This window comes from Physeter macrocephalus, chromosome 14 (assembly GCF_002837175.3).
Source record: "Physeter macrocephalus isolate SW-GA chromosome 14, ASM283717v5, whole genome shotgun sequence".
In the NCBI taxonomy this organism is placed as follows: Eukaryota; Metazoa; Chordata; class Mammalia; order Artiodactyla; family Physeteridae; genus Physeter; species Physeter macrocephalus.
The window spans coordinates 87,240,458-87,266,384 of NC_041227.1; the positions used below are offsets into that span (position 1 = coordinate 87,240,458).

The window sequence follows — 25,927 nt, forward strand, 5'->3', positions numbered from 1 at the left end:
CAGACTGGGGGACTGAAGCAACAAACAGCTATTTTCTGACCATAATTCTGGAGGCTGGGAGGGTAAGATCAGGGCGTAAGCAGGGTTGGTGTCTCCTGAGGCCTCTCTCCTTGGCTTGCAGACGGTGGTCTTCTCGCTGTGTCCTCACGTGGTCTTTCCTCTGTATACGTCTGTGTGTAAATCTCTTCTTGGACACCAGTCATATTGGATAAGGGCCCACCCATATGACCTCATTTTAACTTAATTATCTCTTTAAAGACCCCATTTCCAAACTTTCCTGGAGAGCGTACAGCAAGTCCCTTTCATGGTCCCTGCACCAAGCACGGGGCCAGGCATCCAGCAGACAACGTTCTTGAAATAAGCATTATTTGAAAGGAATGAAACAGAGAAAGAAAAAAAAAAATTCCTAAAGCGTTTTAGGAGATTTAGCGAAAAGGAGAGGAGCACAGGAGAACAGGCTCATGATTTGAAGTGATAAAGACTCTTTAGAACAGCAAAAATGATGAGGCCTATGGATGTGTAAATGAGCCCCGGGAAGAACTAATCAGAAGGGTAAATTACAAAACAGAAAAAGACCATAAAACAAGCGAGGAGAGAAAAGTGAATATTTCAAGTGTCTTTGGTTCATAAGAAATTCATGAGCAACGCGTGTGGAGAATTTGTTGGTGGGAAAGAATTGTAAATATGTATAATATGTAAATACCTCTGATAATAAAAGCCCATGAAGATAAACGAGGCTGTCTTAAGAAAAGCTGTGAGCTGTATGAGATGCTAATGTAACTGTCGTCACTCTAAGAAATTACCATAATGCTTACAGGGCTTTGAAAGTTTCCGAGCTTTGGAAAGAAACGCATAAACACTAACCAGAAAGCGCGCACGCGTACGCGCGCGCACACACACACACACACACACACACACACACACACGCCTCTATTTTTCTCTTTCCTTCTTTCCTCCCTCCCTCCCTCCCTCTCCTTTAATTTCCTCTAATTTTTTTTAAATGTGAAGAAGGCAGCTTTAGTGTAGACTGGCATTGGAGTTGCACCTCTCTGGGTTCAAATGCGACTTCCTGCCCCCAAGGACGAGCTGTGCGATGCTGAACCAGCCTCCCAGGCGCTCTGTGACTCACTCTCCGTGTCTGAGAAATGGGCAGATACCTACGCCTCTCTACGTTTGAGGAGCGAATGGGGGCCCACAGGAAGGCCCGACCGGCGCCCCTCCCACCCGGGCGCGCGCCGGCCAGTGGCCCCGGGACCGGACGACCGAGGGCCTTCCGGGGAGCGGGCCGGGCCGGGCGGAAGGAGGGGCCGCGGCGGGGACCGCGCCGCCCGACCATGGCGCCTGCGGCGGGGCGCGGGGCGCCGGGCCTGTGGCGCGCCTGCAACTGGCTCATGGGCAGCTTTAGTGAAAACTGGCATTGGAGTTGCACCTCTCTGGGTTCAAATGCGACTTCCTGCCCCCAAGGACGAGCTGTGCGATGCTGAACCAGCCTCCCAGGCGCTCTGTGACTCACTCTCCGTGTCTGAGAAATGGGCAGATACCTACGCCTCTCTACGTTTGAGGAGCGAATGGGGGCCCACAGGAAGGCCCGACCGGCGCCCCTCCCACCCGGGCGCGCGCCGGCCAGTGGCCCCGGGACCGGACGACCGAGGGCCTTCCGGGGAGCGGGCCGGGCCGGGCGGAAGGAGGGGCCGCGGCGGGGACCGCGCCGCCCGACCATGGCGCCTGCGGCGGGGCGCGGGGCGCCGGGCCTGTGGCGCGCCTGCAACTGGCTCATGGGCGCCTTCTTCGCGCTGGCGGCCTTCGTGCAGGTCAGCGCCCCGGGCCGGGCGGCGGGCGGCGGGACGCCGGGCTCCGAGCTCCGCCCCAGGCCCCGGGCGGTGGAGGCCGAGCGGCCAGCGGGGTCGCAGGAGCCGGCCCTGTACGGGGAGGGCTGGAGTCAGGGTTGGTGATCCGGGAACCCGCACTCCGGCTCCAGCTGAGACAGGTGTGGTCATATGGTCGCGTTTGCTCTCATGCTGGAAGGAACTGGTTCGGCGCGTGTCCCTTTGCAGGGACCTGAGCAGAAGCGGCCCCGGGCCTTTCTAAAAAGGCAGCCTGGGGGCGAGGCTGAGCTCAGGGCCTAGGAGAGGAAGCAGAGCAAAACCCTTTGCAGCTAATTATCCTTCCAAGCTTTGGGGCCCCTTTGTGATAGCTTTCCTCATTCCTTGAGACTGGAGGGCCCTTAAGATACCCATTCTGGCCTTGGCTCGCCCTTTGCGGACCCCCTGTGCCCTTCTTTACAAATAGGTACGTGTGGCTGTGTGTTCAAACCAGGTGCTGGGTTCAGCCAGAAGCCCCTTCCCCGTCACCATCGGCTACACTATGTCTTACTCCTCCTTGTATCCTCGGTCCCTACTGCAGCGTTTAGAAAATGACTGAAATGAATAAAGAGCAGACCAAATACTGGAATGGACCCTGATGGCATGTCACTAATGCTGATGTTTTGGCATTCCAGGTAAATGATCCAGATGCAGAAGTGTGGATGGTGAGTAGGAGCTGCCTTCCCACACCTGAAAGAATTGTGGAACTGCGTGAAACACGCACGTTTATCTATTTGCCCTCCTCCCTGCTTCGTCTACTTAAAAACTTAGAAATCCAATCCTTAGTAAGTGCTTTTTCCTGAAATATTAGGAGGAGAAGGATCAGATTGAGAAGTCAGAATTTTCCAGAGATATAGGTGCCTTTCAGCAGTATTCCCTTTGAATAAAATGGGCCAACTGAGGACACTTTTCTGAAGACACAGAGTAGACCTCTCAAGGTTAAGTGAACCAATCCTCATGAATTTCTACCCAGAAACTCCAACAAACATTTGACGAGAAAATGGCAGGCTTAAGGTATGTGGTTCTGCTAATTCAGTGAGTTGCATTCATAAAAAGTAATTAAAGCCCATAAAACCTACAGTATACATTGAACCAGTGCTCTGATTGAACCATTTAGAGGAGGGGGAGTTCATTCCACACATTTGTGGAAATATCTAAATTTCGATTCTTTCAATACAGACATACAATACTGTACAATATCACCGATGAGATGATTTTAGGCTTTGGAATAATGTTGACTGTGTAAAGAGTAACAAGTGAAAGCATTTGGAATTATAATATATATAATGTAATATATATTATATATATATGGTTATAAATATAACCACATTCTGATATTCTTACTATCCAGATTCACATGCCCCTGCCTCTTCCTCAGCACTATGATCCATATCCTTAGTTCCAAATGTTATTTCTCCTGCAGTTCCAAATATCCAGCTTAATGCTGAATTTCCAAACGACTGCTAGGTCTGTCCACCTGTACGTCACAGTGGCTCCTCAGATACACACAAGGTCCTACCCAGCATCTTTCCCTCCAATGCCCACTCTTCCTTCTGACTCACCATTTCTGTTATCAGCAGTCATTCTGAGTCATCCTTGCTCAAAACCTCAGCCATCTCTAACATCTCTGTTTCTTACCACTGTCTTTGAGATCCCCTCAGAAAACAAAGAACAAAGCAATTCAACAAAAAACAATGTAGGTCTAATTGCTTATCTGTACGGTATCTGCACATTTTATCCTTCACCTCATGCTTGAATGATGTAATATGAATAACAATAAACACCAGGCCCCCAAAGACATCCTCCCTCACCCCCGGTTTAGCCCTCCATTCCTCCCACATGGACCCTTGTGGGTCCTTCCTAACTCTTCGAGCTGCCTCTAATATCTTCCATTCCTATAATACTGCCCATATATTGCTTCCTGCTTCAAAAACTTTTGTCATTTCCCCAAGATGTCTAAGTTGAAACTCCCACCTTGGCATTCCAGGCCCACCACGATACGGCCCTAACCCACCTTCCCAACTTGGTCTGGGAAGCCCAGTCCACTTCTTGCCTTGCCCTGAGAAGTCCTGTATGTCAGACTCTACTCAAGCTTCCAGGTCTATCTCAAATGCTATCTCACCTGCAAAATCTCTCTGCCTCTTTCCCATAAGTTCCAACCATCCTTCCTTTGAACCTTTACTGTACCACTAACTCATTCTGCTTTGCATTAGAGTTGGCTCTGTATATGCCAGCTCCCAGGGGTCAGAGGCCAGTTCCCTCTTCTTGGTGGTCCTTAGGCAACCTAGCATAGAACCTTTCTATGGCAGTTCTTCCCATATTGATTCTTGAGTGAATAAAAGAATGAAGGCACAGATGAATCAATTATACGTTACCAGACGTTGGGGGCTTGTACTGTACCTGACTGATTTCCATGTTCCCTACCACATCTTGCTTATGGAGGATACTTGTATCAGGATGCACACAGGAGCAAATAATAGAAAGTCTGACTAGCATCAGGTTATAAAAATACAGGCCATCTCACAAGAAGTCTAGAGGCAGGTGCTTAATGGTCAACAGTGTCATCAAGGACCTGGGCTTTCTGTCTTGCTTCTCTGCCAATCCTCAATGGGTAGGTGATATATCCTCTCATGTTTACAAAATGGCTGCTGCAGCTCCAAACATCTCATGCCCAGACAAGAGCATCCCAAGTAGGAAAAAACAAGGCAGGAGGCAAAACCAGTTTTCCTCCTGTGCTTTTCTCCCTTTCCCTTCTTGGGAAATGTTTCCCAAGAAGCCCCTAACATGGCTTATGGTCTGGGATCCATTCTGCTTGGTGAGCACTCATACATATTGGTAAGTGCTTTGAGGATCAGCCTTGCCCCCAGAAGACTTTTCCTTCCATTTCATTGCTGGAACATGATCACCCCTCACTGCTAAGGAGGCTGAGAAAACAAACTGGCTTTTTCAGTTTTTATAATGGCAGGGCACAGGGGAGAGCAGTGTTAGGAATGACTGTCGTGGGACTCAGTGACTATGTGTTCAGTTAAACTAAATATAGTAAATAAATGTTATGATACCCTTTAGTTTAAAAAAATCCACCACCAAAAAGATAAAAGACCATTGTAAGTGAGTTCTACTGAGTTCATTATTGAGTGTTTATACTGTGCATTGTTTTTTACTTGTGTATTAAAAACAATTATTTTCAGTCTCTCTGCCTGTAAAAAAAAATCCTTATCTCATTCAAGACAGAGAAAAGCATTTAAATAAGGATTAACATGGCACAGCTACCATGGGAAACCATTACTTAGTTTAAAGGTTTGTTTTGTTCATGTGTTTAAAACACACTGAAATAAGATTTCAGACCCCTTAATCTATTAATCACAGATATCTGATACATTTGAATGCACATTTAAAAATCTCTGCCAAACGTTTCTTATGGAGAGCACAATTAAATACTGCATGATGTGTATGTGTTTAACTTCTCTCTGTCTGTCTCTGTTTCTCTCTCCCTCAGTAGCTAAGTCATGTAGTTCTTCACTAGGGGGAAACTAACCCCTTACTGCTCTAAAAGTGGCCCTTGGAACAACAGCCCCAGTATCCCCTGGGTGCTTGTTAGAAAAGCAGAATCTAGGGCCCTATGCCAGACCTCTGGAATCAGATCTGCATTTTAGTAAGATCTCCAGGTAATTCATATGCACACTAAAGCTTGGTCTAACCCTCGGCAGAGTGACTGTCCTTGCAAATGCCGATACTGGCTGATATTCTAGTCATCATTCGGGATGGAGTAGGAAGGATGAACATGGTCTGTAATCCAGATGCTTTCTCTCTCCAGGGTCAAGACAGACATGTTTTCATAGTGACAGCAAATCACTTAAAATGTTCAGCTTTGACAACTTCCTTATAAACTAAAGGTTTCTAACTAAGCATCACAGTTGATGTTAAGCAGCTACATTTCTGGGGAGGCCCCATGCTTCTTATAAACCTACTACCCCCTACTTGCCCTCTGCCCACACCACACAAGCAATAGGTTTTTCCAGAATCTGCCTGCTTGCCGTGAACGAGGCTTGAAAATAGGGCCTCTTCAGGGCCAGCCTTGCCAACTCCAAACCAACTTACAACAGTTTCCAAAATGAAGAGCCTGATCTTATTGGGCACATCTGATCCGTACACTGTTAGTAAACTTTATGTGGTCTCACTCGCAGAGATGGAATATGGGGCTGGATGGTCCATGGAGCTAGACCCAGCAGGGCCATGTGGCTAATTATGGCTGCTCCTGCCCTGCTTTTCTAAGAGCATTTTTTGAAAGGTAAGGAAAGGCCATTTAGGCATGGATGTTGCTTGGGAGAGATTAGGAGGTCACTGTGTCTTGAGACCAAAACTCTGCTCAGTGCTAGAGCTTGAAGATGAAGAAGTCTTTCCTGGAATAGCCTACAGTCTAGGAGGAAGGCAGATAGAATTACAACCTGACATGGTAAATGCCATAAAGCAGAGGTCACCACTTCCTCAGCTGCTACTGAAAACTAGAGGTAAGTCACGGAGTGTGGTGGCCACTGCTGTTATCTTTCTTTATTCCCTACACACCTCTGAACATCTCCTATACTGGGCATCCTTTTTTTTTTTTCTTCTCTTTTTGGGCATCCTTCTTAACCCATATAATTTCCTCTTTTTCTGCTAACAGGTTGTGTATACAATTCCTGCCGGTCTGACCCTGCTTGTTGGACTTAACCCTCTTGTCACAGGTATGAACCTTGGATTCTGAATGGAGATACAGCAGATCTGATTTCCTTTCAATGGCGAGAGTCTGTCTGCCAACGCCCAGGAGAAAACTGGAGCTCTCCATGTCTTTCTTCTCCCTTCTGATCATAAGAGGAGGCGAATTCTAATCTAGATCGTCCTCACCCATCTTCAGGAAAACTTGATAAGGACGTGCCATACTAAGACAGTCTTTATCAATTTGGAACCCAGGATCTCATACTGATGTGGTACAGTAATTATGCCGTTTAGCCCGAGAGAGAAGGGCTTCAGTCACCGCGTTGATTTCTTAAGCCACCAAGCTAATGGGAGATGGGTAACGATCAAACTGCTAACCTTGTCTCCATACTTAGTGGTGATCACTGTCTATCATGTATTTACTCTATACAGGTACCACTCCCGTTAGTCATTTTCTGATTCTGAATTCATTCAATGCCTATGTATCTGAACTGCTACTTTTGTAGAGAAACTGTCTATAATGTCTATAACAAATCTTTAGATTTTTTTACTGATACATGTTGCTCTCCCTTATCTCCTTATATACCATCACAGTAACTCCAGCAATTTCTTGCACACTTTTATTTATGTTTCCTCCATCTAGGCTGTAAGCCCCTTGAAAGGATCATGTCTAACCCATCTGTGCCCAAGTCTAGCTTAAACATGGCCAGGAATATGGCAGGTACCTAATGTTTGTTGAGTCAGTGAATGGCTCTAACACAGAGGCCTTATCATATATTTGTTTTGTAACCTGCTCCCTGGATTCCTTACGGGTACATCCCAGGTGAGTATATACATAAAAAATTCACTTAAAATAGCGGTCTGTATTGCCCACAGGCCACCTACCTCAACTAGGGGCAAAACATAGCTGCTTCACCTTTTATGGCCCTAAAAACTCAGTAAACCTTAGTTGGACAGTTTCATTCTATGAAACACTGTCTTAGAGCAGAAAAAAAATTTTTTTTTACATTGTTTACTAACATTCTCTTATTAATGGGGACTATTAGTCCGGCAGGTTATTTGTCACTTTCTTTAAATCAGCTTCTACTAGTGGGGCTTGAAAATTCTCAGGGCCTCCGAATAAAGACTAATGATCCCCACCTGGGTGGGCTCCTTGTACGAGGCCCCTAGATCTCTGTTTACATCTTCAAGGTGTATCAGTTAGGACTCCAGTAGTTGCAAGCAAGGAAAAAACTCAACTCAAATGGCCTATAAGATGAAGGGAGATGTACTGGGATCCTTTACTGAAAAGGCTGGGATGGTGCTGGCTTCAGGCACTGGTGGCGGCTCAGAACTTAAATTTGTCTGCAGTCTTAGTTCCACAACTACTGCACTTCAGCCCTGGGCTCCACCTGGTAGCCCTGCCACACAAAGGTCACAGCTTCACCACGCTGGGTCCAAAAGAATCTAGACGCCACTTCCCTGATAGCTCCACAAAAGCTCAGAATGGAGTTGTTGGCCCTGATTCGTTATCTGTTCATCCTGAGACAAATCACTGTCACTGAGGGGATGGAATACATTGATTGACCTCGCTAAGGTCCAGCTGTCTGGGACACATAGACCAGGAGTGTGGGAAGGGTGGACCCCAGAAAATATAAGGGTCGTCATCATAGGAAGGGGAGATGCTGGACAATCAAAATAATAAATGTCCACTTGTTTATAAATGCTGTTTTAACCTCTGTTTTAACCTTTTGATTTGAGGGCAAATCAAATCAAAAAAACCCCAGCCTTTTCTGAATGCTTTACTTGAAGGCAGATTATGGCAGAGGAATACAAAGAGATCATCTTTCTCTGGGATGTGATTCCACGATTAACAGCACCAGGATATCTGTTTTTAGGTAACTTTATTTGGAAGAGTGTCTCTGCAATACACATATTCTTCTGTATCGTGTGGGCTGTTGGCTTGGCATACAACCTCTTGCTTCATACAAAACAGAACATCTTACATGAGGAAGAAGGCAGGTGAGCAGTGATTTTTTTGCTTTTTGGAAGGGGTGGGGAAGAACTGAGAAATCAGTTCCTTTACGACACCTTATCTATGCGTGATGATGATTTAATTCCAACACCATAAGGAGCAGGGAAGATATTATCTCCTTTATAAGCTGAAGAAACTGAGGAAATGATAGAGCCAGGATTCAAAGCCAGCACTGCCTACCAACCCTGCGATCACTACTACATGTTGCATTGTATCATCGTCGGGCAGTTGGACCCTGACCCCCTGGTAACAAGCAAGGATCGTGTACAGTAACATTCAGTCCAGTCTAATGAGGTGAAAACTCCATCAGCCTTCGGATTCAGTCCTGGTTCAAGCCAGAATCTTATTTACAAGTGTGATCAGCCCCATCAGAGGTCAACCTCTGCCAGCCTTGCCCTTATATATCTCATGTCCTCTCCTCCTTTTGTCACCACCATTGGCTCTTGTTTTATCACCTCCTCCTTTGCTTCCTCCCACCCTTGACTCCCTGGTCTCACAAATAGCCCCCCTCCTTTCCTTTCTATCCCACTGGTAACATCTGCTGACACCGAAATTGAGAGACCTGTAGCTTAAGTCCCACTGGTGAGGTGCTGCTACATTATAGGCCCTAATCTTTGGAAAACTAGATCAGGTTGGGTCAGTTGATGGGAATATAGACCAAATGGTTTCAGTCACCTCCACCAACCTGAAGCCCAAGAGGCGCAGTGAAGTCAAAGTGGGGGCTCCCGGTGGTATTTGGCCAAATACTATTATTCCACGCTATGTAAAAGATACAACCTTTTAACACATATTTCTAGAAGCATATACCCACCCCCAAATCATCAGACTCATACTACAAGTCATTCCACTCCACTAAGACGTGACCCAATCTCCTGCAATCTGTGCTTAAATTACTGATTTGAGCTCAACCTGCCTAACAGTGACCCCTCTAAAACAATGGGAAAAGAGTGCCTGATAAATCTGGGATTGTCTTCTTGGTTGTGGTATTCCTCCCAGTGACATGAAGTAAGTGATTTATATATGTTTTTGTTTGTTTTTTGTTGTTGTTTCTCTGTTCACCTATAAATTGGGGAACAGTCATGAAGTTCATATCTGCCTCATAAGATGAAATTTATTTTCATATAGGGCTTTAAAAGGTCTGAAAAAAGTACTTTATGAGTCATGGTTAGACTTGAAAATATTTTGTAGATGCTATATATCTTGGAGGAAGTCATCAGACAATCAGCAGAATCAAGTGTCAGGGAGAAAATGACACTTCGCAGCCACTTCAAAATATGAAATCTATGCTATTTTATAGGGAGCTCTTTGGTCTGGTGATTATCACAGCATGGCTGAGCCTGTGCCACAGCTCATCAAAGTAAGTTTTCAACTCACCTGTTAAAATCAGATGCGTTTAAGGTTGGTCAGATCAAGTAGGTAAGTGAGAATATTGACACAACTGTAAACAGGAATCTTTTGAGAGAAATCTTTCCTTTTCGCAAGGGAAGCTAACAAGAGTCGGTTCAGTGTTTCATGATCATTCATACTTTTATGAATACCACAGTTTCCTGTGTCATCACAGGTAGTTGCCAGTCTATTCTCCAGAGAGAAGGAAAGTGATCTCAAAAGGATGCTTGGATATTTAGGGAAAAATGAATAGCAAACAAAATATAAAACTGTGGGTACATGTAAGTGAATATTAACTTTATAAAACAATAATGGAAAAATAAAAAATACATGACAGCTGTAGCATATAAGTTGGAAGGGGATAAATGGAGCCAAAGTGTTCTAAGGTCCTTGAATTATCTGGGAAGGGTAAAAAGTATCAATTTATATTAGATTTTGATAAGTTAAGGATTCATGTGGTAATCCTTAGGGTAACCACTGAAAGAAAAGGAGTACAGAAGACAGGAAAGGAGAAGAGAAAAAGAACAGATGGGGAAAATAAGAAGCAGATGTTAAGACAGAGAATTAAACTCAAATATATGAGAAACTACATTAAATGTAATTGTTCCAAATATTCCAATAAAGATTTTCAAAATGGATAAAAGATTAAAAACTAAACACTGCTTACAAAAGAGAACACAAATATACAGAAACAGAAACACTGAAAGTCAAAAGATAGAAAAAACATACTATACAAACACCAACATAATGGAAGCCAGTATAGATACTTTAATTTTAAAAAGTAGATTTTAAGGTCAGCATTAGAAAAAAGGAGGACTTTTTGGTAATTAAAAAAAATTCTGCTTTAATTTTTTATTTTGAAATATTCAAAGACATTAGAGAGACTAATATAATGAATCAGATGTACTCATCACCCAGCTCCAACAACTATCATTATATATCCAATCTTGTATCATCTATCACTGTCCTGATTATTCTGAAATAAATCTCAAACATCATATTGTTTTGTTTTATATATTTAAGTATGTATCTCTAAAAGATAAGCACTTAAAAAATAACCACTCTACCATCATCACACACAAAAAATAAAACAGTAATTCCTCAGTATTATGAGTTTTCCAGCCAATGTTTATATTTTCACAATTGTATTATAAATGCTTGTTCCTCTGTGCTTCATATTTCCTATAAATTGGTCGTAAGATCTAGAAGCTTGGCCAGATTCTGGTCGTCGTTGTCTTCTCCTCCTTCTCCTTCTTCTTCTTATCATCATCATCACTAAGCAAGACTACTTCATGGGTGGTGTTATGTACTTCCATCATAGTGTGCATAACACCTGTTTCTCTGTAATGTTAATATAAAATCTTTGATGATCACTGCCTAAATCCACTAATTCATGTGAGTTGCAAAATGGTCATAATCTAATTATACCATTCCTTGATTATTATCTGGAAAACTTCCACTTATCAATTCTTGGACTGCTCAGACACAGATCGTAGAGGAAAAGGAGGTGACTCTCTTAATTTACCAGTTTTCAGAAAGAATGAGTTTTTCTTGCCTGGGCACCTTCCAAAAGTGACCAATGAGTTTTGTTTATTTAATAATACCATTATAAAGTCATGGATTTCAACGTATTTGATGTTTTTCAGTCCATGGCAGTTGCTTAAACTGTCTCATCTTTGACCAGGGGCACTTATTCAGGGTGGCACCAGAACTCTGTTTGACACGACCCTAGTAAACTTTGATTGCTTCCTTCCTTTCTGGTATGACAAAATGTTCCAAGCTAAGATTGTACATTTTATGCCCCGCACCTGGAATCAACCATTTTTCCAAAAAGCCCTCATTACTTTCAGTAGGTAATGCTGGTATTTAGAGGTCACGTTCTGGGCACAAATGGTGCTCACTGCTACTGAGTTGAGTTGGGTTCTTTCAGTGGGCAGAACTAGGAAGATTCACATGTATGTGCATAGGTATGTATATGCATTTATGTGTGTCATAAATATATATGTATACATACGTGTGTGTATTATATAAAGAGATATATATATATATTTTTTTTTTTACATATACAGTTAAAGATAAAATCCCTTATGAGTTCATATTGATCCTAGAATTCAAATTCAGGAACACAAGTTTTCATCTGACCTTATCAGCAATCTTAAATCTGTATTTACTTTTAATCATGTCAAAAAATCTCTAGTCTCAGTGACCTCAACATAACTCATCTGACTCATCCCACAATACAAACACAATCTCAGAATAACAATATAATTACTGAAAATAGGTATTTTGTGTTGCTGTTTCTAGGGAACATCTCTCTAAGGGATGTACATTCAAATTACTTGGAATAGTTACTCTGTGTGCTAATCCCACCAAGTAAATAGACAGTTAAGTTCATTTATTTCATTTTACTTTCAATTTGTAGGGATACTTTATTAAAAATATATTAATTTTGTTTTATAATTATATAAAACATCTACATGGTTCCAAAGTCAAATCTACAAGACAGAGTACATTCAAAGAACTCTAACTTCTCTATCCCCCAACCCTATGTCCTCCCTTTCTCTATAGGTGAAACTTTTTTCAACTTTATGGTTTATCCTTCCATGGTTTCTTAATGGAGCAAATATGTACATTCATTGGTATTCCTGCTTGTCTTAGATAAGTGGTAGCATATTATACACAATTGTATTCTTGATTTCCCCTTACTACATCCTGGAGATCACCCTGTGGTATATAAAGACTTCCCTTATTCTGCTGATAGGTCCACAGTATATTCATCCGGTCCTCTACTGTTCAGGTTGTATCCAATCTTTTGCGATTCAAAATAGTGCCAGGGCTTCCCTGGTGGCGCAGTGGTTGAGAGTCCGCCTGCCGATGCAGGGGACACGGGTTCGTGCCCCGGTCCGGGAGGATCCCACGTGCCGCGGAGCGGCTGGGCCCGTGAGCCGTGGCCGCTGAGCCTGCGCGTCTGGAGCCTGTGCTCCACAACGGGAGAGGCCACAGCAGTGAGAGGCCCGCGTACCACAAAAAAAAAAAAAAAAAAAAAAATAGTGCCAACAAAGTGTATTGTCAAAGTTTTGAATTTTTACTAATTGGATAGTTGAGAAATGGGTAGTTTTCATTTGTATTTCTCTTATTAGGAGCAAAGGTAAGCATATTTTCATATGATTAAGAGCCATTTGCATTTTTTTTCTATAAATATTGGTTCTTCTCTGAGAGTATAGGTTTAACCAATTTCTAAGGTTGTTGGTCTTCTCTACTTTTAGAAGCTCTTTACATACTAGGGCTGTTAACCCTCTGTCTGTGGTATAAGCTGAAAAATTTATTTTGCAGTTTCTCATTGTCCTTTTCCTTTGCTTATGCAAAGTACACTTTGCCATGAAAAAAAATTTTTTTTTTAATGTGACCAAATTTATCCGTCCATTCCCTTATTGCTTCTGGATCTGGAGTCATAGTTAGGAAAACTTTCCTTTCTCTCAGGTTGTAAGTAACTTACCTAAGTTTTCTTCTAATACATGTATGGTTTCATTTTTACATTTAAATCTTTGACCGATTTAGAGCTTATCCTAGTGTAATAGCAAAAAGAATGGATCCAATATTATCTTTTTCCTTTTTGGCTCTCTGGTGATCTCAACACCACTTATTAAAAAGCATACGTAACTAATAACATAGCCTCAAAACAGACAAAATAAAAATGGACAGAACGAAGAAGAAAAACTAAAAAATTTATAATCATTTTGGGAGACTTTAATACACTTCTTTCAGTTACTAATAGAACAAGAAGATTTAAAAAATCAATAAAGATATAGAAACTGTGAGCTACACGATAAGAAACTTGACCTAAAGGACATATATAGAATACCAGCACCAAGAATGGCAGAATTCACATTTTTTTTTCAAGTAAACGTTGAATATTTGCAAAAAGACTTTATGTTGAGCCATGAAGTAAGTTCCAACAAATTTCAAAGAACTGAAATCTTATGGAGTATGTTCTTTGACCACAGTGCAATTAAGCTAGAAATCATTAACAAAAATAATAATTAGACAACCATTGTATGTTTGGAAATTAGGAAATATATTTCCAAATAACCTTTGGAACACATCACAATGAAAATTAGAAAATATTTTGAACTGAATGATAAGGAGACAACTACATATTAAAATTTGTGGGATGTGGCTAAAAAGCATGCTTAGAGGGAAATTTATAGCATTAAATACATATATTAAAACAAAACAAAACAAAACAAAAACTAGGCAGGCTGAAATTCAATGAGCTAAGCTTCAAAGAAGTTAGGAACTCTCCAGTTCAAGAAGTTAGTAAAAGAACAGTAAATTAAGCCCAAAGAAACAAGAAAATAAATATAAAAGCAGAAATCAATGAAATGAAAAAATTAACATTAAAAAATAAAGGAGTAAGAGGGCCGAATATTCATCCTCTGAAATGATTAATAACACTGATAAACCCTGGCAAGACTAAAAAGGGAAAAATAATTAGACTGAGAGCAAGGAAAGGAAGGCACAAATAACTAATCTCAGGGATGAAAAAGAGAAAGTTATTACCCATGTAACAGATACTGCAAAAATCATAAGAGGATATTATGAACAACTTTTTCCCAATAAATTTGAAAATGTAGATGAAATGGACAAATTCCTTGAGGATACAATTTACCAGAACTGACACAAGAAGAAATACTCAGAACGGACTCACAACTATTAAAGAAATTGAGTATATAATATAAACTTTTCCTAAAAGAAAACTCTAGACCAAATGGCATAACTGCAGAATTCTACCTAACATTTAGGAAGGAATAATGCCAACCTTCAACAAACTCTTCCAGAGAAAGAAAAAGAAGAAACATTTTCCAGTTTATTTTATGAGGGCAGAAAAATCTGGACACCAAAAGTTGACAAAAACATTACCTACCCACCCCCCACCACCAAAAAAAAAAAAAAACGAAAGAAAAAAGAAATTACACAGCAATCTCACTCATGACCACAGATGGAAAAACCCTAAACAAAACATTAGCAAAAAATAAAAAACAAAAACATTAGCAAATCAAGTCCTGCCATTCATGACCCAACCACCAAGTTGTGTGTATTCTAGGAATACAGTTAGTTTAACATTTGAAAACCAACCAGTGTTTTTCACCACATTAACAGAATGAAAGAAGAAAATAAACTATCTTCTCAGTCTATACAAAAAGAGCATTTGATAAAATTCAACATCCATTCATGATAAAAGCTCATAAAAATTGATTTAGAAAGGAACTTACCCTGTTAAAGGGTATCTATACCACAGCATGCTACTTAATGGTGAGCAGCTGAAAACTTTTCCTCTGAGATCAGGAATGAGAAGTAGCCACTGTCGCCACTTCTACTCAACACTGTTCTAGCTCTTGTCCTAGCCAGTACAGTAAGGCGAGAAAAAGAAATAAAAGCCCCCAAGGATTGGAAAGGCAAAATTAATTTTCCTTATTCACAGATGACAAAATCACATATGTAGAAAATTTCTAAAAATCTAAAAAGTTATTCAAATAAGTGAGTTTAGCATGATGGCTGGATACTAGGTCAATATACTAAAATCAACTGTATTTTTATCAGTAAGTAACAGAAAATGATAAAAACAAAAAGTTACCATTTATAGTATCAAAAAATCAACTCCCCAGGAATAAATCTAGCAGAGGTATGCAAAATCTCTGCATACAAAACTATAAATACTGTAAAACATTATGGGAGAAATTAAAGACCTCAATATTAAAATAAAGAACACCTAAATAACTATCCTATGGCAGTATAAGATAAACCCATACTGGCAAAATAAATGAATGAAACAAAATGGAATCTATAAACAGATCCATATATATATATATATATATATATATATATATATGCATATGGCCTTTACTTAGGACAATGGTGGCACTCCAGAGTAGCAAAGGAAGGCAATCTTTTCAATAAATATATATATATATGTACGTACGTATATGGCCTTTACTTAGGACAATGGTGGCACTCCAGAGTAGCAAAGGAAGGCAATCTTTTCAATAAATAGTGCTGGAGCAATTGAATATCCATATGGAAAAAAGTGAAACAACCCCTACACCTTAAAACTTTCATAAAAATCAATTCTAGGTGGATTATAGATCTAATGTGAAAAGCAAAACAATAAAACTTTTAGAGAAGATTATCTAGTATCCTTAAGACCTTGGGGAAGAAAAGTTTTCTTAAACAGGACACAAAAATCATTACATAAAGATCCATTTTAACATTGCTTTATCAATGACCTTCAACTGAGGTCACTGAAATGCAGAATTATATTTCTTATATAATTCTTATATGAAATAAGAATATTTCAATTTTAAAAATTTAAAAGACCGTACAAAAATGTAATGATGTGTTTTACTAAAATCAGTCTTCATATTCGTTACCAAAGCAATTCATAATATTTATTGGATTTTTATTTATAATAATTTTTGTGTGTCTTTATAGGAATCCAGCTGGTGGAAGAATTCAGTTGGCTATTGCTATCATAGTTACTCTTTTCCCATTTATCTCATGGGTCTATGTATATATAAACAAGGAGATGCGGTCCTCCTGGCCAACTCACTGCAAGACAGTAATTTAAATGAAGAATCCTGTTCTTAAAATGAGAGTTTTCAATTTTTTGTAAACATGATTGTAACATGCCAGTTTCCTAGGAATTTATTTCAGGTAATTTGAGTTAATACTAGAGATGATTTTTTTTAAAAAATCCTAAGTTAGGCTGCCTACAACACAGGACTAGAAGGGTCTAGTAAGGGAAGGAGTCTGACATTCTGTTGTGTCACAGTGTAGTAGAAAAGGCAAAACCAAAGTTAATATGAATTCTAACTCAGCTACGTCACTATCCATATGACTTGGGCAAATGTATAAACCTCCCGTGGATAATTTTTTATCTATAAAATAGGGTTACTACCAGACCCCCTACTTATTTATATAGTTGCAAGGTTTATAAGCGAGACAATATAAGAGCATTCAAAATATAAAGAGCTGACAAAGGGCTGCACCTGATAACATGGAGGGAAGCAGGGTTTGGATAATGATAGAAAGAGTTCAAGAGAGGGCTGTACCCCTGAACTAACCTCAGTATACTGAACTGGTACAGTGCCGTGAACTAAATGAGGACTCCAGATGAACCAAGTGAACAAGCATGTCTTGGAAAGAAAGTTAGCTAGAATAAAGGAATGTGGGACCAAAAAAGAAGGAGAGGGAGAATATTAATTACATTTTAAATGAAAAATAAGACCAAAATCTATACACATATTTTTAATGTCAAAAGTAGCCCTGGAGAGAAGACCATTTCAGAGCTGTACAGTCTGGTGGCCACTAGCTGCATGTTGTATTGAGCACTTGAAATGTACACTGAAGAAGTTTGAATTTTTTCATTTTTATTTAAAAACATCAATTCAGTTATGAGAAAACTTATAAGTGTTTGGAACACTTGTTTTCAGTATGTCTGGAACAACTTGGATATGTGAATCTACTTCTTCAACTGCAAATTTTATATCTAAATACGGACCAAGTATTTCCAATGAAAATTTAGTGTCCAAATGGATGGATTATAAGTATAAAATACACACTAGATTTTACAGACTTAGTATAAAAAAGAATGTAAAATATTTTTATATTGATTACATGTTAAAATAATGTTAGATGTATTGGGGTAAATAAAATAATTAAAATTAATTTTATCTGTTTACTTTTTAAAATGTGACTGCTAAAATATTTCAAATTACTTATGTGGCTCACATTATATTTCTGTTGGTCAGTGCTGTCTTAGAGCATCTGGATGGCAACTCTTTTACATATGCTAGCATCAAACTCCATAGTGAAGACAGTTTCATGAGATTTAGGAAATATTTGACTCAAAAAGTATTAGTAGAGTGAAAATGAGTCTGGTAGTTTGCCTATTTTTATAGCCTTTAATACATTAAGTATTCTATAAATATTTGTTAAAGAAGATAGGCATGTTTTTTGTTTTACATAATGGCCACTGGATAGTCAGAAATTCTCTATCAAGATTTAGAGGGTAAAGGAAAAAAAATCTAGTTGATATTAAAGCAATTAAAGTAAAATTTATTTTAAGGGTCAGTGAAATACAAATAAAGGATTTCAGTTTTCTGGTATATTTATGGTTTTTATACCTCCGTTAGTATAACTATTAGTCAGACATGAAGAAACAGATTTATTTCCAAATTCTATATAGGACCTACCCATCCTCCAAGTAATGCTTGATTCTGGGCTTAAAAGACTGTAATGTTTCAATTTTTTTTAAAACTAATGTCCAAAATACACTTTCATCATATTTGCATCTCCCATATAACACTATGAATTTTGTGAATATACACAGTTCCTTTCGTATCTCCAGAAGCAACGTAAAAGGCAGTAACTTGGTAAAGTACTGCCTTTTGAAGAGTATTACTGAAATTGCTTTTCAACTCTATTTTTCAATTGAATTTAAGTATTATTAGTAAGTTTAATAGTTCTATTGTCAAAATCTCTGTCTTCCCACCCTCACAATCTCTTTTCTCCCCATTATCATTCTCCTATATCAGCCTCTCATTATCCACTGCCTGGAATTGACACAAATTTCCTCACACATTCCCCAGCTCAGACACCGGAGGGTCACTGCCTGACAAGTTTAGTTCTAACTCTGGCTCGTCACTCAGGGCTCTTCACCACGTAGCCCTAGCTTATCCTTTCCCGCTTTACCGCCTGCCATCCCCCAGTGCCGTTTGCTGAATCCTCATAGCATTACTTGCAGTTCCTGAACTCAGCATATCCTATGAGGCTACGCTGTTCTGTCTACATGAAACGCACCCGCACACCTATTTAAACCATTTTTCTTCCTTCTTCAAGTCGTCCCTATTCCCTTCAAACAAAATTAAATCCCTCCTCCATGTTGCCACTGTCCTTTCTTCATACATTTGTATGCAGGGTTGTTTCTCTCTCTCATTTGTGGAAAGTCAGTGAAGGCAGGGAGAGCATTATAGTCACGTCAGTAGGCTGAATAATGACCCTCAAAGGTATCCAGGTCCTAATCCCCAGAACCTCTGAATGTTACCTTACATCACAAAATAGACTTCCCAAATGTGATTAAGGATCTTGAGATGGGAAGATTATCCTGGATTATCTGGGTGGGCCCTCAATGTAATTACAATATAAGAGGGAGGCACAGGGATATTTGACTACAGACAGAAGAGGAGAAAGGCATTGTGACAACAAAGCAGCAAGAGACTGGAAAAAGCTGCATTGCTAGCTTTGCAGATGGAGGAAGGGGCCATGAGCCAAGACATGCAAGAGATGCAGCTCTAGAAGCTGGAAAAGGCAAGGAAACCGATTCTGCCCCCGAAAGAGCATGCCCCTGATAACACCTTAATCTCAGCCCGGTGAAGACGATTTCAGACTTATGACCTCCAGAACTGTAAGAGAACAGATATATGTTGTTTAAGCCACCAAGTTTGTGGTAATTTGTTACAGCAGCCAGCGGAAACTGATACGCCTCTGTAGCCCCACAATGCTTCGGTACTCAGCAGACACACTTACGTTGACTAGTACTGGTTTTTTGTCTTCCTGTTTTTCAGGCCCTGAATCAAACTTTTTCTACACTTCAACAGTCCCCATTTGCCACTGAGTAAGTGTTTCTGCAAATAAGTCTTAGAATATATGACAGCTCAGTTAAACATGCCCCGTTTGTCTATAAAGGGAGTCAAGGGTAAATTCATTTACCTACGATAGTCTCATATAGCACCAGCTGGGGGCCCAAACAGACATGCTGGCAGGCACACAGCTGCACTGGCACTTGGTCCGGCTTTGGCTGAACTCACAAGAGGTTCACAAGGGAGACCACACGATCACCTGTGTGAATGGGGGTGCTATTCGTTCACCTGTGAAGTAACTGGTGATGTTTTTGGCTTACAAAACAGGAGTATAAACCTATAAAAGTACAAATATGATGGGTACTCTGAGCAAATAATGTCTAAAGCTCAGTCACACAGCTGGGTAAACGGAAAAAGTTTACCTGAGCTTATTTTACTTCTTTTTATTATGAATTTTAACTTACATAGCTAATACAGTGAATGAATACATTCTCCTTGTAAAAAGTTAAAAAACCTCAGGTAAGGCTAAATAGAGTCTGTTTGGAGGACTGTATCCGCCCCCCCACCTCAGTCTCCTCCCTGGTTTATTCATGCTACTTTCATTCATTTCCTTTCCAATTTTCAACACGGGATGTATTATCCAAAAATGACATTTCAGAATATCTTATGAGCTAACACACATTGAAGTCAGTTGTGGCTCTTTGTTATGCAAACAGAATACTAAATAATGAGACTCAGGATGTGGGGAGAGGGAGGCGGAACAAAACCACAAAGCCAAGTCAGTCTCTCTCTATAAAAGTAAACAAACAAAATCACACTAAAAATGGAAAGCTCGTTCCTTCTTGTAATTCAGAATTCTGTCTGGAACTCTGCCCCTCCCTTTCAGCATCATTTTGTCAGGACAGACATGCACTGTGCCAAAAGCCTGGCTGTCTGGGGCCGTTTCAATAACCCCTTCTATGTTGACGTGGTGCACACCAAAAGGGTCCTCAGAGTAGCCACCGTCATGGGTGTGACCGGCGAAGAAACACACCACGCACTTGTGAGACCAAATGACTGCCAGGGCGTCTCTGTAATTCCAGGCCAGGCACACACTGTCAGAGGCCTCGGGATAAATGGGAAGATGGCCTGTTAGTTAAAGAGAAGAAGAGTTATGAGCCAATAAAGAAAATACCTCTTTCACCAAAAAAAGGCTAAAAACTAGTACTCAGGATAAAGAAAATGTGTATTGCTACTCATATGGACCGAGAGCAGAGAGAATCCACATACATGAAAAACTAGATAATCTAGAGCCACGTCTCTGGAGCGTAAAGAAGGGCGAGACAGTTTGCATCCAAGGGGAGAGAAGCTGCCGTATAGGCAGAAACCCTGAGATCTATGGCCTACAAAGTCTCAAGATGCACAAACACCACCACGGGAGACTGAGGGCATCCCGGGCAGGGCGGTCCGTAAAGGCAGCCAGAGATCAGGCAGATGCTGCACTGGAATCCAGTCTCACTGACTTCCCTAAGAGTATGAGTGTTATACACACAGAAAGAGCTACTCCCAAGTAAAAGAACAGTTTAGGGACGGGCCAGTGGATTATATGTATATGTCATTTATATAAACACTCAATGTTTTATAAAGAACTGACTTATGCTACTTGAAATACCTCCATGAGATCAAGGTGGCCATAGCCATTTTACAGATGAGAAAACTAAGTTAAAGCAGGGAACATTCATACTAGCTTCCACTGGAGACACAGCCAAGAGAATTTCAAATTCTTGATCTCAAGGCACCTACGAGGCCACATCAACCTCAGGCCACGGTTTCACTCCAATGTACAGGTACAACAGCTCACTGGTCTTTGATTCTTCCCATTAAATCACTTTCCTTTTTTCTCTATTACTGTTTATTTTTATCCTGAAATTGTATTCTGAAAATTTTATTCTGCTTAATATCTATTAGTTTACAATACAAGTAAAAAAAGGGGAGGTAACAGAGCACACGCGCGCGCACATACACACACACTACCCGCCCCCCCCAAGCTGTGATAAGGGCTGAGAGTCCCAGGAGGCTGCGTGACTTTGTAGACCCAGATGCCATGCTGGACTCATGGAACACAATTAGTCGCTCCCTTCTCTTTGAAATACTTGGCTTCCAGAACACCGCTGTCCCCCTAGTTTTCTCCCAACCTCAACAGCTTCTGATCCTCACCCTGCTGCTTCCTCACTTCCCTAGTGTCCGGTCAGGAGTGCCCGAATGCTTGGTCCTCAGGCTTCACTACTCCGTCCATACCTAATGGCTTGGTGATCTCTTAGTAATTTACAGTTTTAAATACTATCTGTATTCTTTCAACTTCCACGTTTATATATCTGGCCCAAATTTCTATTCTGAATTTCCGACTCATATGTCCCTACTGCTTACTCAACATCTCTCCTGATGTCTAATAGGCATCTGAAACTTAATATTTTCAAACCTCAACTCCTGAACTCTTCACCCAAAACCCCTCCTATTGCAGTGTTCCATATCTCAGCTAATAGCAATTCTATCCTTCCAACTGCATGGCCAAAACTTGAGTAGGCCAAATACCTCTGAGAAGCCAAAATGAAACAAAAGAAAATGTCTATTAGCCATTTTAAACTTTGCTAAAGAAAACCTGAGGCACTCAGTTGTTCATCCAGTGTCTGAGCGTAGAGCAAAATGGAAGAAATGTACGAGATGCTAACGCAGACAGGTGCACCGACAGAAGTGCAAAGAAACGGGAAGAATACGGTACGGAGGGAGAGACGACAAAAGGGGACTCCAGTCTCAGGAGCTCTATGACTTGACCTACGTAGTTTAATCTCTTTGGGTTCAGTTTCCTTATCTTTAAAATTAAAAGGTTTGACTACATGATCTCGAGGTCCCTTTTAGCTCCAGTATTCTCTACAATAACAGGTACATTTTGGCAGTGAAAACTAAAAAGCAGAGACAAGAAGTATCCCATTTTGGAAACCACTTATTACAGAGCCAAACAGTGTCACGTCATGCCTATAACCCCTGAGGGCACCTTATAATTTTCTAAGCCTTGAATGACATTTGATATTCTAGAAATACCCCTACTCCATCTCATATCTTTACCACATCAGTAAAAGATAAATAAGTAAAAACTGATTAATAGAAATACAATGGGTTTTTTTGGCCACACCGAGCGGCTTGCAGGATCTTATTTCTCCCACCAGGGATCGAACCCGGGCCTCAGCAGTGAAAGCGCCAAGTCATAATCACTGGACTGCCAGGGAATTCCCTGAAATATAATTTTATATTACCAACTATCTGAATAGCCTGTCATTTTCAAAGGGATTTCATGTTCATAAGTTCATTTGATACAATACTGAGAAAACTACAGTTTGCACATCCAACATTTGTCCAGAGTCACACACAGGTCATAGAAACAAGAGCCAGAAAGGCCATCCCTGTGACCCTCAGTACTATCTTCTCATCCATCAGGCCACATCGATTTTAAACGAGAGAACTAATCTCAGCCCCCAAACCAAGTATACCAGCCATACTGCAAATCCAAGTTCAGTTCTTCGTGTGTGTGTGTGTGTGTGTGTGTGTGTGCACACACGCTCACATACACACACATCTATTTTAAGCACCTCCAGGTTCCTATAACCTCTAATGGCAGTATGTCTGTGAAAAATAATTCTAAACGAAAACAACACATTCTATTTCCTTGCAGTCATAGGGTGGACACAGTTACAGACCTGCCAGATGAGCCTCGCGCTCGTCCCATGACACCAGCTTTGCTCTCACCTCGTCAGCAGAGGCCACTGCACTCATAGGTAGGTCTCCTGAGGCTGGGATTTGGTCTGGGGCCTGGGTGGAGTTTTTCACTTATATATGTTACTACACAAATTGAACCCATTTGGGGAAATACTACTTTTAAACTTAAAGGGCCAACTCACAGGCTCTAATATATGGCAAGATGTTTTTATTTTACAATTCTTTCCTGACTCAAGCTTAAATGTTAATTTTACATTCAGATTGTGCCTCAATAAAAAATTTTAAACTAAGCTTTCATTTTATAAAAATATCACAATATTAAATATTGTTAGTATGTTTTAAAACCTAGCTAGACCCATTCTCTAAAATGCTAGTATAATCAAATCATTTAAATACTTACTCACAATCACCACCTTTTCTTGGTTTCTGTCAGAGAATGTAAGAACTTCGTTCAGCCAGTTCAGCTGTTCTTGGCTGAATCCTCCATTAAACTGGACAAACTGGGGCTCAGCAAGTCCTGAAACACATTTAGTAATTTAGACCCATCAAATGTCGATTTTCCCTCATTTGGGCATTCAAACTTAGCTAACATGGGGACACTTGTACTTTTCTTTGGGAACATTTGGCAGCAATTGACTTAAAATGGGAAACCATAACAGTTTAGAGCAATGTAAATCACACCGTGTCTTACTCCTAATCTCAATTCTCCTCTGCTTACTTCCCCAGCTTCCCGTTACACTGAATATAAAACAGACTGTTTTCTATGTCCACTGAGCCACTATCAAATCACCTTTCACCCACTGGGCCCTTCCGTGCTCTTCAGTAACAGTGCCTTATGCTGCTTGGCGCCTGTGCATTGGTTTTTGTCGAGTGCTCTGCCCTACCCGCTCTTCCCAAGGATGACTCCTTCACGCCTCTTAGCTGAAATGCTTTTCTCCTTAGAGAGGCTATTTCTGGCCACCTGACTGAAATGGTACCCCTAGTCCTTTTCTATAATATTGTACTTTATTTTCTTGGTGGCACTGACCACTTATTTCTGTTGCATTTATTATGTGTCCCGTCCACTTTCTTCTTGTTTCCTCCACTCCATCCATAAAAAAGTGGGACTGTCAGTATTGCCTACGCCTCTGAATAGCTGCCCTAGAAAAAGTACCCGGCCAGAACATCAGGCACTCAGGTATCTGTTAAATAAATGAATCTTGAACTAAATGCCACCAAGCCATGTGCCATGAGGCGTGAGAAATCCTGACCCTGAACAACAGGACAATATACTTTTACCTTAATCGTCCATCTTCCTGCTGAATAAAAGGTAGCTGAAGAATTTAAAGACAATGTATTAGATTCTCAGCTCAAAGGAATAATTCACCTTGAGGGCTATTCAATTCCGTATTTGGATTGTGCTCCCTCAGTATCTTCAGACACTGCTGGTATTTTGGAGAAGACTGATCCACGCCCAAGACACTCATGTCATAAGCATCGAGTAAAATGAACCGGAATTTAGGGAATGGTACAAAATGATAAGCATAATAATTCTCTGAAGGCACAGTCTCAGGATGATGGGCAATCTGGTCCTCCAGAAACTTTGTGTTAAGTTTGGAGTTTGTTAAATAGTCTCTGCTGAAGTTATAGAATTCATGATTTCCCCACGTGTGATGAACTGGGACTTTCAGCCTTTGGAATGTGTTCATGATGAGTTCTAGTGACTTTTCCGATGCTTGATACTGTGCATTATATCCATCGATGATGTCTCCAAGCTGAAGTACACAACTGGGTGGGCTGCTTTCTTTATTCCAGTGTTCGATAGCACCCTGTAAGTGAAGGAGACTGTGTCTGTAGTATCTCCGTCTGCTTCCTTGGAAATTATAGCCATCTTCCAAATCAGCATATTGAATATCTGCTATAACTCCAAAGGAGAAAAGTTCTGAACTCTCACTGAGGGGTCCAGGTTCGGGCTTAGCATCCATAATCTCCAAATAGTTTTCTAAATTAAGTAAGGAAAGTGAAAAAGATAAAGTTATAAACATCTAATTTTCTAACTGGACTGAAGAAAATGGTAAAATGAATATTAAACTTAATAGTCAATCCACCAGGTAGCTTGGTACAGAGAAAAGTGCATGGGCTTTAGAGTCTGATGGTCTTAGGTCCAAATTACCAAGTCCTCAAAATGCTTCAGTCTTCTCATCTGTGAAATAGATGATAACCTCTATTCTGCAGAAGAACAGCAATTTACAAAAGGGTATTATCCTATTCATGAACAGGCATTCTAGTTCTAGTAAAGTCAAATTCAAATCTGGTATAATTTGTAATTTTTAATAAATATACACTAGTTTTAAACACACACACACACACACACACACACACACCCCTTCTTCCATAAACACCAAAATAATTCTATCAAAAGCTCAAGATTTTTTTGGGGGGGGAGGTGTATATTACACTCATTCATTGTACTTTATACATTAGTTCCCACTAGGACTATATTATGTTAGGCTAGATCTTTTCTCTTTGTTGATGGGTAGGTCACTTCAAATAATTTTCTCATATTTTATATATGCAATAACAGAGAGAGGGAAAAAAAGATGAGA

General features: G+C 40.4%; 2 protein-coding genes across 21 annotated transcripts in view; one reads left to right on the forward strand and one right to left on the reverse strand.

The window, feature by feature from the left end:
* Nucleotides 1–25,927, reverse strand: part of ADPRM (ADP-ribose/CDP-alcohol diphosphatase, manganese dependent) — a 421,658-nt gene that overhangs the window by 390,072 nt on the left and 5,659 nt on the right. For 10 of the 14 annotated variants that reach the window (XM_055090473.1, XM_055090472.1, XM_055090471.1 and 7 more), the window contains 2 exons: nucleotides 24,709–25,323; nucleotides 23,743–23,859 (listed from right to left, as the gene is read on the reverse strand). In XM_055090473.1, the coding sequence (XP_054946448.1) occupies nucleotides 23,743–23,859; nucleotides 24,709–25,306 (715 nt within the window). In that variant the 5' untranslated portion in view covers nucleotides 25,307–25,323. Of the gene's footprint in view, nucleotides 1–19,620; nucleotides 20,721–23,742; nucleotides 23,860–24,708; nucleotides 25,324–25,927 lie in introns of those variants that run through there. The other 4 variants (XM_007117846.4, XM_007117845.4, XM_028499405.2 and 1 more) reach the window with 3 other exon arrangements.
* On the forward strand, nucleotides 1,713–24,681 carry TMEM220 (transmembrane protein 220). 7 transcript variants are annotated; one of them, XM_055090477.1, is made up of 8 exons: nucleotides 1,713–1,811; nucleotides 2,498–2,527; nucleotides 6,523–6,583; nucleotides 8,432–8,555; nucleotides 9,866–9,925; nucleotides 19,578–19,627; nucleotides 23,299–23,401; nucleotides 24,069–24,681. In XM_055090477.1, exons 1-6 carry the CDS (start codon nucleotides 1,719–1,721, stop codon nucleotides 19,582–19,584), a joined length of 375 nt encoding a protein of 124 aa, XP_054946452.1. In that variant the 5' UTR covers nucleotides 1,713–1,718; the 3' UTR covers nucleotides 19,585–19,627; nucleotides 23,299–23,401; nucleotides 24,069–24,681. The 7 variants fall into 7 exon arrangements, 6 of the variants coding, with proteins under 6 accessions (XP_054946452.1, XP_054946449.1, XP_054946454.1 ...); XM_055090474.1 differs by lacking the exon at nucleotides 19,578–19,627; XM_055090479.1 differs by lacking the exon at nucleotides 9,866–9,925.